The sequence below is a fragment of the Tupaia chinensis genome, unplaced genomic scaffold, assembly GCF_000334495.1.
Source record: "Tupaia chinensis unplaced genomic scaffold, TupChi_1.0 Scaffold000066_1, whole genome shotgun sequence".
NCBI classification, from domain to species: domain Eukaryota; kingdom Metazoa; phylum Chordata; class Mammalia; order Scandentia; family Tupaiidae; genus Tupaia; species Tupaia belangeri.
In genome coordinates, this window is record NW_006159525.1 from 10,289,263 (window position 1) to 10,302,186 (window position 12,924).

A 12,924-nucleotide genomic window follows, 5' to 3' on the forward strand; every position below is an offset into this window, starting at 1 on the left:
GGCGGTTAGCCGAGCGCACGGAGGCGCCGGGGCAAAGCTCCGGCGCAGCGGCCCGCAGAGGGCCGAGAAAGATGCGAGAACGGCCGGGTTTGGCCGCTTCCGGGAGCCGTAGCGGAAGCAGGTCCGTGGGCACGTGAGACGGAAAAGGGCGGAAGCGCAGCTCTTGAACACAGAGCGCCGTAGGAAGACATTTTTGTTGTGGGCAAACTGCGCCGACAGCTGGTGACACTTCGGTGGCGTTTCCGCGTAGAGATCGTGATCTTAAAGAATGTCGTTTTGCTAGGCCAGTCTTCTGTAATCAGTTAAAGATAGACGTTTTTCCGGGCCACCGACTGCAGAATATTTAAGGCGCAAGGTTTAAGAATTTGTGTCGCCAAGTTTAAGAATTTGTGTAATTACTTAGCATAACTGTAGTGAATTCTTAACGCACTCTAATTTTGATAACTAAAGTTTTTAATGAACAGGCGTTGTCTTCCAAGATGAGAACGTTGAGAAAGGTGAAGTTGGGTTTCATAGTAGTTAGGAGCGTTATGAAGCTTCCAGAAAAATCTGAGTCTATCCACCAGTCTTCAGTTTCTCCATTCTTGAAGACCTCACCTGATATGAGAAACCCTTGGAATGTCTCCGTTTTCACAACCAACCAAAGATATGCACATGCATAATGTCCTCTAAAAACTAAAGACATTCCACAGAGGTTACCATTTTTTAAAATAATTGGGGAACCTTCTGAATTGTATTCTTGGGCCCCTTCTTCTTCTCTATCCTCTTAGGATCTAGGTTGGGCCAAGAATTTAACTGAGTTAAAACATATCAACAGTAAGAAATGTACAAGTTTTGTTCAGAAATTTTTGCATGTTCACTGGAATGTCACCAGAAGAGTTAAGAAACTGTTAGGGCCCAAAACTTACAAAGTAAGTTGGACAATTGTAAATTGTGGAAAGGGTTCAGACCAGGGCAGTTAATCCTGGGGAAATGACTAGGAAAGTTAAGGGTTAGTTTTACAAGTTTGGTTTGTGCTACTTCTCTAAGCCTCCCATCTGCCCTTCTCTGTTGATGTGAATGCCTTTCTCCCGGTGCAGGGAGGGTAGCTTTCACATGGAAGTTTATCTCCTGCTTTAAGAAGGAAAAAAAGAACCTAGAGTGCGCTTCTTGCATCCACTGTCTTTTAGTTTGGTTTGGTTTGGTTTGAAGTGTCTTTAACTCAAAATAATCCTTATGCCAAGGAAGCATATTTTAGGGCACCATATTCTGTTACCATCCTTTAAAACAATAGGCTGATTATAGGAATAATTTGTCATCCCAAGTCAACATTTTGGGGGAACATAGAGATCAAGCTGGGTAAGTCATTTATGATCAAAAGCTTTAGAAATGAGGGTTCATGACTTCCACTAACCCTTCCTCTTCTTAATTACTTTCATTACTTGCAATTTGGTTTTTTACTCCTGCCCCCATCAGAGAAAGCATTTTGAAATAACTTTCAAATGAAGATTGTGATCCGATTACCAAATCCAGTGCCTTCTCCTGTAATCTTGATCATCCTTTATCTTCCTTCATTTAATTCTGTTAAACTAAATGAAACAGAGTATTGTACATCAAAATACCAAACAGTATGTGGTAGTAGATTCTCAAAGCAGGGGTTGGAGGAGGAAAGACATTTCCTTTCCCTTATGTGGAAACTGTGCTCCTTTGTTTTGTACAATATTAGATTCATGTTGGATCTTTCTTCTGTTTTGTTGTTAATATAGGTGGTAAAGGGTGGGTGTGAGTTGCAAAAGGAAGAAACATTTAACAGAAAGAAAAAGTACTTTGTGAAAAAAAGTACATATATATATACACACACACATACATAGTATACATCATGATGAGGACTTTATGTAAAATGTGAAATTAAACTGAGAAACAAATTCAGATTTCATTGAAAGAGGCTTTAAAAACTGTGTCTGGATCCTGGGATGAAGACCAAATTTTGTGTGTGTGTGTGTTTGTGTGTGTGTAGATATTTTTTTCTTTTTTTTTTAAGAGAGATTTTTGCTATAGGGCACATGTGCTGGCCAGAGAGACAGAAAGAGAGAAATCACACCTACCTCCAGGGGGTATGGCCACGCTGCAATCCCTTTTCCTCCATTCTCTTCTAGGGATTTTGGGCACACACACACTTGCCTGACATGAGTTTTAAGCCGCCAGGTTTGGGATGCTAACCACAGTCAACTATATGGGAGTCCAGCCACGTAACCATTACTCTATCTGCTGGTCCCCCAAATTTGTATTTCTTATTATAACACAGATATCTGTAGATCACTGCTTATATTAGTATTTTAGAGGCTAAAAAGTAACGCCCGTTTGCTCACCAATATTTGTCTGATCAACTGTAAAAATACGTATCACTCCCATAGTGTTCAGTAAAACTACTTTCATATTAAATTTTAAAATGCTGACCATAAACATTTATTTGAGCAACAATTTTAATGGTCTTCTTAGAATTATCCCCCAGGATCACTGTATATTTAATGGTCTTAGAATTATCCCCCAGGATCACTGTATATTTAATGGTCTTCTTAGAATTATCCCCCAGGATCACTGTATATTCTATTTTTTCCCTTAGTGTAATATATATATATTTTTTTTTTTTGAGAGAGATTTTTGCTATAGGGTACATGCACTTGCCAGAGAGACAGAGAGAGAAAGAAATAACCCCATAGGAGGGATGGCCTCACTTCAATTCCTTCTCCTCCATTCTCCTCTCTCAAGGGAATTTGGGTACATATGCACCTGGTGTGAGTTTCAAGCTGTTGGGTCTGAGACTTGAACCACCGTTGGCCTGTGGGAGTCCAGTCCCTTAACCCCTAACCATCTGCTGGCCCCTCTTGGTTATATTTTTACTATTTGTATATTTTAACATAGCCTGAAAGTTTCTTACCTATGAAGTCTCATATTTTGTCTGTTAAATCATTTTTAATTTATTGAATTGTTTTCCTTGAATGGTGACTATTAATATTGTAATGGGAAACATTCATCAAACTATATGACCCATAATAACTATAATCTAAATGCTTTTCTTACTAATTTGTAAAAACTCCTTAAATACCTCAATAGAAAAATGAACAAATATATGATTAGGCTCTTCACAAGAAGGCAAAACCAAATATTCCTAATAAATCAGGGATGATTATTAATTAAAAGTGAATCTATTTTTACAAATTGAGACATCCTAAACATGAAACCCCAGATTAAAAATAAATTTGTCATTACAGTTACCTACAAATCCAAAGTAATGCAGTAATGTATAAAACATCTGGGATGATGAAATAGCCAGACGAGTTCAGTGTGTTAAATACTAGGCATTCAACCTCACTGATATTGAACGTGGTGTAAATTAAAACAGCCCAACAGGCAAAGATGTAAAAGAATGGCAATATCCAGTATTGGTGAAGGGATAGGGAAAGGAGTGTTTTCTTTACATTATGGATGAGGCTGAAAATTCTAACAACCTCTCTGGAAAGCATTTTTGTTTATATATGAAATGCCTTTGATTGTGTGAGTTCTTTGATTCTGTAGCATCTTTGCCTTTTAGAGATTTATCCTGAGGAAAAAATTAGACAAAAGTGAAATGCCACACATACTGTTTATCTGTAACAAAACTAAATTGTTCATCAATGGGGAGCTATTAAGCTGTAAATCCATTCAATGGCCTATGGTAAAAATGACATTGAGCTCTCCTTTACTGATGAGAAAATATGTCTACAGTGTATTGAGTTAAAAGAAAATCTGGTAACAGAATACTTTTATCTCAATTTCATTTAACTATATAAGGAGAAAAGTCTGGAAATATATATATCTTCTTTTTTTCTTTTTAAGAGAGATTTTTGCTACAGGGTGCGTGCACTTGCCAGAGAGACAGAAGGTGAGAAATCACTCCCCACAGGGGGGATGACCATGCTGCCATCCCTTCTATTCCATTCTCTTCTCGGGATTTTGGGCACGCACACGCACATGCGCCTGGCAGCATGATTTATAAGCCACCAGGTCTGGGCCAGCATGTGGAAGTCCACTGTTTAACCACTATGCCACCTGCTGGCCCCTATATAGCTTTCTTTCTTTTTTTCTTTTTTTTTGAGAGGTTTTTGCTATAGGGCAGTGAGTTTGTTCGAAAGGTAGACAGAGACGGAGAGAGAGAAAGCAAGAACTCACACCCCCCCCCACCCCGATGGCCACGCCACAGTCCCTTCTCTGGATCTTGGGCACGCATGCATCTGTGCCTGGCATGAGTTTAAGCCACTGGGTCCAAGACTCGAACCATGGTCTACTACATGGGAGTCCAGCAACGTAGCCGTTATGCCAACTGCTGGTCCCGGCCCCTATATATCTTAACAGTTATTTTGGGTCAGAGGTAAGGATTAAATTATGACACTTTTTGTAGTTTTTTTTCATAACTTCTATTATGTATTTTTTACACTGAACTTTTTTTCCCCCCTAAGATATTTGCTATAGGGCACATACTTCCCAGGAGAAGGACAGAGAGAGAAAATGAGAAATCACTCCCAGAGGGGATGCCCACACTTCAATCCCTTCTCCTCCATTTTTCTCTTTGGATCTTGGACACGCAAGCCCAACTGCCTAGTGTGATCTTCAAGCTGCTGGTCCAGGACTCAAACTTTAGCCAGCGATGTGGGAATCCAGCACTTCAACCACCATGCCACCTGCTGGCCCCCCAAATCTGTTACTTTTACAATCCATAAAAATTATTTCCATCTTGAAAAAAGACCTGATATAATTTTCCAACTTTATTCTTAGGTAATACAACAAAGTAACATTTTCGATAAAATTACAGAAATATTAGTATATCATGTAATTTTGTCAGGATGTAACAATATAAAATATTCAGTACATTTAAAATATATTTTATTTCGTTATAGCATAAATCTTAAATTAAGTTTAGTAGAAGTTACGTTTGGTACATAGAAAAACCTTTGTAGTTAGCAATAAAATTCAAATTTAAGCATTATTGCAATACATTTATAAATAAGTTACTTACTAATGTTTATCTCACAGAAAGACCTCTGAGAAATCAGTTTTTTAGCACAATGTGAAATTCCAAAGTCAAAGCCCCAAATTTAAGAGAAACAACTTATTTACATTTTATCTACAGAGTTTACTCTTCATAACTTTATAAGCTCATTCATAAGTATCTGGAAAATAATGCACATAATCTATTAGGTCATTTGGAAAGTCACGATGTATTTTTCTGTTTCTATGCAAAAATGCATCATGATTTTCCCGACAACCCAATGTATTTAAATGTCAGTTTCAGAAGTATGACTGAACAGCTGTTCATATGGCTTCACTGGAATTTAAGTTTTAGCATAACTTGTTTTCCTCAGAAGTTAAATACTGATAACAAAGCAAGAGAAGATGGAGGCTTGGGGACAAGCAGAGGACAGCCATTTGACCTTCACAGCAATCCAGGGCTTTTACTCATTAGTAAAGTTAGATGACCTATGGTCCTCTGTGATTTTGGACTTGGTCTATCGGGCCCTTGCCAAGAGCAATGGTTTCTGTCTTTTGAGTACATCAGAATCACACAGAGGGCTCGTTAGCACAGAGATTTCTGGGCCTTAGCCCCAAAGCTGCTGATGTTGTAGGCTGGAATGGGACCAAGGTTTTGCGTTTGTAACAGTTTCCTAGATGGTGGTGAGGAGGCTCTTCCAAGAACACACTTTGGGGACTACCAGATCATCAGGAAAGTCATGACACATTTTTGCATAGAAACACATAGAAAAACACGTCATGACTTCCCCAACGACCTACTACTTGCCTGAGAAGGTTTGTGGAGATCAGCTAGACCTGCCTGCCACTCTGATATCATTGGGCCAGCAGGACACTTTTAGAGCAGAAAAAGTCTTAATTGAGAAATCTCCGTAAGTAAATTAAAACGCGGCACATCTTAGTTGGAATGTCAAACAGCAATCACACAGGCAGTGAAGACTGAACCATCGCCAGTCCATGCTAGTCTCTGGAGTTACATTTTTATTTACAAAGTGACTGAGATTGAAATGATACCCCGAATTTAATATTAGCGCCACCGGCTCCACCTAGGTGGAGCAAGAAGCATCTTCAAAATTTTGTCACATGATGCATGACCTCTCAGATTCGTTGAATGGTGTTAGCATCAAGTATTAATGGTTTCTGAGGTTTTATAGATCTTAGTTTTCTTAATATTGTTCAGATCTTAGCTTCTGCGAGGCCAAAGAGAATCTAGAAGTCTTCAGCTTCCCTTGGGCATAAATGTTACTTTAAAACCTTTACTTGGGCCTGCTACATTGATGATGAAATGTAAAAGTGGTGACAAAGGAAGAAAAAGACAGGGGAAAAGTACCTCATGTGTTTGAGATTCTTAAAAGAATCAGTAATATTCTGGAATATTAGATCAGAGACATGTCCCCCTCTCTTTTTTCCTCCTCTCAGTATCTCTGTAATTTAGCGCAGTGTCTGGGACATGAATTGGTACTGCATAAAATGCTTAAATTGAATTAAGTAACCTTGGGAATGTATCAAAACTACAAAGCAAGCTTTAAGATAAGCAGCTGCCAAATTATACAATTTGCACCTTACCATGTTTACGCAATGGACTCTTCCAATATAGGAAGAATGTATAACTTAAAACTTTTTTTCACAAAGGAAAAATTAGAGAAGTAACAAAAAATAAATCTGTAAATCTCAGCGTAATGACATAGGGCAAAGAGAAAAATATTCTGAGCCTGATAAGCCAACAAGTACTTTGATTTGTTTCATGACTCATCGAACTACTGTGTAAGGTATGTACCAAGATTTATAGGGGTGGGGATGAAGTTCACATCTATTCAGTAGTGTCCTTGTGTTTTCTGTGGGTGTGCTGGAAACAAAAGTTAGTTTTCAGAATACGTGTCACAACATCCCATACAAATTAATTCACTAAGGGTCAAAATTTTATCGGCCTCAAATATAAGCAGGATCTATGGCAGCAGCAAAATTAGTTCAATGCACAAACAGAAATCTTCAGAGAAATACAAAACAAATCATACAACATATCCAAGGCTATTAGGGTTCCAGTTGGGAAACCCCATTTTGCCTTTAGTCTTGGATTTGTTTGAGAGTCCTAAAAACTTCATGAACTTCACTTCTGTGTTCCATCAGGTCTTAGGTCCCTCGACAGGTCTGAAAGTCCAGTTCTATTCATGATGCACCAGTATTCCACTTGTCCCCATGTCTGTCTCTATCCAGGGCCCAAAGTTTTAAGAAGAGGATGGTAGGGCCAGCAGGTGGTGTAGTGGTTAAGACACTGGACTCCCACGTGGCTGACCACGGTTCGAGTTCTGGAGCCAGCAGCTTGAAACTCATAGCGGGTGTGTGTGCATGAATGCCCAAAATCCCGAGAGGAGCATGTGGCCATTCCCCCTGGGGGGTGGGGTGGGGTGATTTCTCACTTTCTGTTTGTGTCTGCCAGGCATACACATGCACCCTATAGCAAAAATCTCTTAAAAAAAAAAGGAAAAGAAAAAGAAAAGGATGGCAGGGCAATCTAAGGCTGATTCGGTCTCCTTGAATCTCAAAGACTAGAAGAGAAAGTGGCAAATGTTGGCAAGCCAGTGGCCATAATATCTCTTAATTTGTGGCTCAAAGGTTACATAGTCACCATTTAGATCAGGCACAGGATACCGGGGTTATCAGTGACACTTTGTGAGGAGCTGCAGCCTTGCCACGGGGAGCCTAGAAACGGCACAGATTTAGAGACCAGGACCACAGAACGGACTTAAATGCTCTGTTGTGTGGAGTAGCAGTTGAAACTTTGCACTAAACCATTATAGAATAATATTGCCAACCATTACAGAATAATATTGTTTTTTTAGAGAAAAACATTCAAATAAATTCACATTCTGAGACATTACACTGTTATGAAGGATGAAAAACAGCAGGTCTCCCTCTTTCCTCCATGTCTTCAGTGTCTTCTCTTCATACACACCTGACAGCGACTTATTATTTTTTCTAACTCTCCAGCTTTCACGGTTGATGAAATAGGTTTTCTGAAATAAAAGCAAACCAAAAACTTTACTGATTTATAGACATAAGAAAGATACTTGGTGAGTTTGAGTTTTATTAATGAATACTGTAGCTTTTTGAACTGTTATTACAGAATCATCTTTCTTTTTTATATACCCTTTGGAAAAGGAATATAATGTCAACATTTTAAATTTTAGTTATATTTTAGCAACACTAAGTTAATGTCAGTTTTGATGCAAATGTACAGATCATCTCTTTTGAAATAAAAGCTAACTTCAGTCTTGGGACCAGCAGATGGCATAATGGTTATGTCGCTGGACTCCCATGTAATCGACTGTGGTTCTAGTCCCAGACCTGGCAGCTTAAAATGCATGCTAGGCACGTGTGCATGCATGCCCCAAATCCCTAGAGGAGACTGGAAGAGAAGGGATTGAGGCATAGCTATCCACCCTGGGGGGTGATTTCTTGTTTTCTGTTTCTCTATTTTTCTCTGTCTCTCTGGTGAGCACATGTACCCTAAAGGAAACTTCTTTAGGAAAAAAAAACAAACCAAACCAAAACAGAACTAACCTCAGCCTTTAAATAATCTTGTATTTTTCACAAGTCTTCCAATATAGTAAATTAAGATTAGCAGATCATTTAGTGCTTTTATTAGTAGTTTACTATAAATTGGTACATGAATATGAAGTATTACAGTGATGACAAAATTACGTATTTTTGTCTTTACTGATAAATAATATATAACCATAGCTACTTGTTAACTTGAGAAAGCTTGTAAACCAGGAGTACCATGCAAAAGAGGATTTCATTGGCTTTTTAAAATGTGAATCCATCAACAAACACAGGTAAAGAAAAGCTAACATAGGCAATCTTTGAATAGTTCTGCAATTGAGTCACCGGATTAGGCTTGATGATGAATAGTTACCTGAACATTCGCTGCGGATTCAATGAAGCTAACCAGAAACTGTAGGAATTCGCATAATAGTTGCACGTTCCTCTCCCGTGACACTCTATAAAGGGACTGGCTCGAAATTCTTCCAAGCAGGAGCCGGGGGAGGCCAGCGCTTGCCCAGCGCCCTCCGAACCTGCGCTTGTGAACTGCACAGAAGAAATAACTGAGTAAGAACCTGTCCATTGATGTTCACGTTTCTAATTCTTTACTTTTTGTTCCTCTTTTTTTTTTTTTTTTTGTAACATAAGACAGTAAGAAAAGGAAGGAACCTCCCAAAAGCACGAATTAAACTTCCTGTACTTCTTTATCCCGTTCCAGGTTGAAGCATGGCTATCAGAAAGAAAGGAAAAGCTGTTCCTTCTGCCTGGAAGCTCCTTTTCTTGAGGTCTTACTGGTTCATTGTGCTCACAGTGTTTGCTTAACTGCTACTCCAGACCTTCCTTACCCTCATGCCATCACATTCTCTCTTGTCTCATTTCCCTCACTGCAGCAATCACCATCTGAACTCTTCTCATTATTGTTATTTTCTCTCCTTGCTCATGGTCCATCTTTCTCACCAGGATATAAGTTCCAGGAGAGGAGGAAGTTTGGTGCCTAAGATCCTTAGTGTCTACAGCATTCACGGCCAATGGTAGGAATTTAATACTTATTGGCTGAATTCATGCTGGGTCGATTGCGAGTAAAGAAGGGGGAGTAAAGTGTCAGAATGATGCTTTACAGAATATGAATAACCTCATACGTGCTGCTACAGAATCTCAGGTGGTCAGTCCTCAGACTTCCTCACTGAGTACTTGTTTCAGGGAGATGCTCCTATAAAGGCTGCTTCTCTTAGTTCTCGCCTTCATATGAATATTAAAGGAACACAGAGTGTACAGAACAAAGGTTTTGAGGTGGACAGACCTGGATTCAACTCCTAGCTTTACCAGAAGACCTTGGGGAAAGACTTTGTTCTTATTCGTAAAACTGCAGATGAAAGAAAGGATCCTTCAGCGTTTTCATAAGGATTATGGACAATGTGTATGAAGCTGCTGTCAGATAAAAGGTAGGCGTCCCATTACCAATACAGGTTAGCTGCCGTTCACCTGAACACCACAATGTAGAATTTGTGAGTAATCGCCTCCTGAGACATCTGGGTTTTTATTAAATGCTCTATTATGTACCCCAAACAACCTTAAGTTTTAAAGGACATTTTTTATATTTTCCAGCAAACATCCAGGTTTGCTGAACGTGACCTCAGACTGGAGGCCACATTTTAACTAGCACAATGCAAGATTCCATAGGTAGTGATTACTGTGCATCTTCTGTTCCTTTTCTCCTTACCATGATGAAAGAATATCCTTTCCAGAGAGAAATCCAGCCGTGGGGACATGGGGGGATGTCAGTGGTTTGGCTGTGAACAGCTATGGCAATAGCAGGACCTTCACACACGGTACATCTGTAATAGGGCACAAAACCTATGGTGGCAGTGCCATTTCTGCGCCCAGGACGAGCTGCATTACATTCCCACACAAGGGAGAGAGTCCCCGAGGCCCACTACAGAACGAAGGACTTGGGTTTTTACCTGCTAATGTATGGCTCGAGCGCCTTGCCAGTAATGGGAGCCATGTCCACTGGCATTGGAGCGGGTGTCGACAGCCAGTAGGAATAATCGTTTCGAGATGCAAAATTACACACATCATTGATGTCACAGAATAAGAATGGCATTGTGGTAAATCGCTGCAGGCAACTGCCAAGAGTTCCTAATAAAATACCAGACTGTCATTTCCAGTAATTAAAATAATTTAGAGGATTGTTACTTGATAGAGGTTAATTAAAACACACCCTGCACTCAAAAGTGACCAAAGACAAGACAGAATTATTTGCAAAAAATGGTGTTGGACAGTCTTAATAATGATAGAAAGCAAAGCTCCAGTTGGAAATAAATCCTTCTGACACTGTTAGGACTTCCTGTGGTTCTTTCTAGTCAACCTAGCACTTTATTAGACAAGTACCGTCCCGACTGACATCAGGACAATGTTTTTGCTTTGAAGTATTCCCAGGTTTTCTATGTATCCAACAGCTAATAGTAACCAAATAAAACTTTAGAAAAGATTTTATTTTTGAGATTACGAAGCTGGGTGACTTAAGCGGAAGTTGGATTAAACAGGACAAACTACACTGGCATTCATGAGCTAGGCTCCCTCCGGCATTTCACATTCTGGAAGGAAATTCAGACATTACATTAGGCCAATGTCGTCATCTTTGCTGTCTTGGAAATGTGATGGGAAATATGCAATGTTGTTTACACTTAACTTTTGAGGGAAGTACCCCATGCTATAAAATTTTTCAATTTGCACATGGAATAAAAACAGTAGAAATGAGGACTGGGGCATTACCGAGGTCTTGTCCATGGGCTCGTTCGTTTCCCTGTACAAAAAGAAGAGAAAACCCACTATAGAGTGGCTCTGTCCCTTCTGGACATGACGGTGTCGCTGCTGTTTGACTGTGTCGAGTGAAGACAAAGCCCCTCAGTGCTGTCCTGGTTGCAGGTGGTCCAATATCTCCAGGTTTTCCCTTCAAACCAGGCAATCCGTCTGATCCTGGTGGTCCTTTAAAAAAACACATCATGAATGTTGCAACACAAACAAATCCTGAACTTGTTTTTCTAAAGTGATTATTTAAATGTTTTTATCAGGTAAGCCCCATGTAAGAAAGGAATCCTGGAGAAGAGTGGCTTATACAATGGCCAAGCAAGGACCAGCAAGTGATGTGGAGGTAAAGGCACTGGGTCCCACATGGCCAACGCCACCATTCGAGTCCCAGAATGGTGGCCTGAAAACCACATGGGGTGTGCGGGTGTACGTGCCCAAAATCCCAAGAGGAGAATGGAGGAGAAGGGATTGTGGCATGGCCATCCCCACTGGGAGGTGATTCCTCAACTTTCTCACTTTCTCTGTCTCTCTCTGTTGAGTGCACATACTCCATAACAAAAACTAAGAGGAAAAATAAAGCCAAACACTAATATTAAATATTAATCACTTTATTACATAATGTCTCTTATTGTAAGTCTTTATATGTATTTTATTATGAGTTTTTTGTTTTCTTTTGTTTTAATAAGTCAGGTCTTTTTATTTTTGAAATTCTCTGTGCCTAGCACAACATCCTGTATCTTTTATGAAATAAAGAGGTGTAGTATCAGAGACCAAGAGGTGGCATGGTGGTTAAGGTGCTGGACTCCTACATGTGCAACTAAGGTTCAAGTCTCAGATCTGGTAGTTTGAAAATCACACTAAGTGCATGTGCATGTGTGCCCGGAATCCCAAGAGAATGAAGGAAAAGGGACTGCAGCGTGGCCACACGCCCCTCCCCCAGTGTGATTTCTCACTTTCTCTCTCTATGTCCCTCTCTGGCAAGTATATACATATACTATAGTTAAAAAAAATAAAAAAGGAAAAAGAAAAGAAAAATTGGTACTTTTCACAAGAATTTATATAAAAGTCCTATTATTACATATGTTTTCAGTTTCCTCTGAATTCTGCCCACTCTTGTCTTCTCCAGGGACCTTGATCTATTCTTAGAAATGAAATATAGGCCACATTCAATTTGTTCAAAGCCTTACGTCTTACTTGGAAAATCCAAAATTTCCATGATTTTAGTAAATAAAGAGGAACATGCATTCTTCACTTGTCCCTGCCCCTACTCTCATTCACAGGGGGCTATCATTGGCTCAAAGCATAGTGTCTCCATAGGATTGCAAAGCGAGTCACTGAGCAGGATGGGAATCGGAGGTGTCTTCGTGCAGACATGGGCTGGCCAAGGCTGTTCTGCAGCTCCGAGAAAGGGGCCAAGTGATAATCAGTTCATAGCTTTTGCAGTTGCTCTCTTAGATCCTTCTGTCATTTTTATGAGGCCTCCATAGCATCAGACTATCTTCTTGCTAATAATTCTCAATATAATTT

At 39.7% G+C, this 12,924-nt stretch overlaps 1 protein-coding gene across 1 annotated transcript in view; it reads right to left on the minus strand.

Annotated features, from left to right (window-relative positions):
- Positions 1-7,476: 7,476 nt before the first annotated feature.
- Positions 7,477-12,924, minus strand: part of COL4A3 (collagen type IV alpha 3 chain) — a 96,040-nt gene continuing 90,592 nt past the window's right edge. The window contains exons 50-54 of the mRNA XM_006141982.2: positions 11,362-11,574; positions 10,548-10,725; positions 10,307-10,421; positions 8,960-9,132; positions 7,477-8,057 (exon numbers count right to left, since the gene is read on the minus strand). Coding sequence (XP_006142044.1) covers positions 7,973-8,057; positions 8,960-9,132; positions 10,307-10,421; positions 10,548-10,725; positions 11,362-11,574 — 764 coding nt within the window. The 3' untranslated portion in view covers positions 7,477-7,972. The remainder of the gene's footprint in view (positions 8,058-8,959; positions 9,133-10,306; positions 10,422-10,547; positions 10,726-11,361; positions 11,575-12,924) is intronic.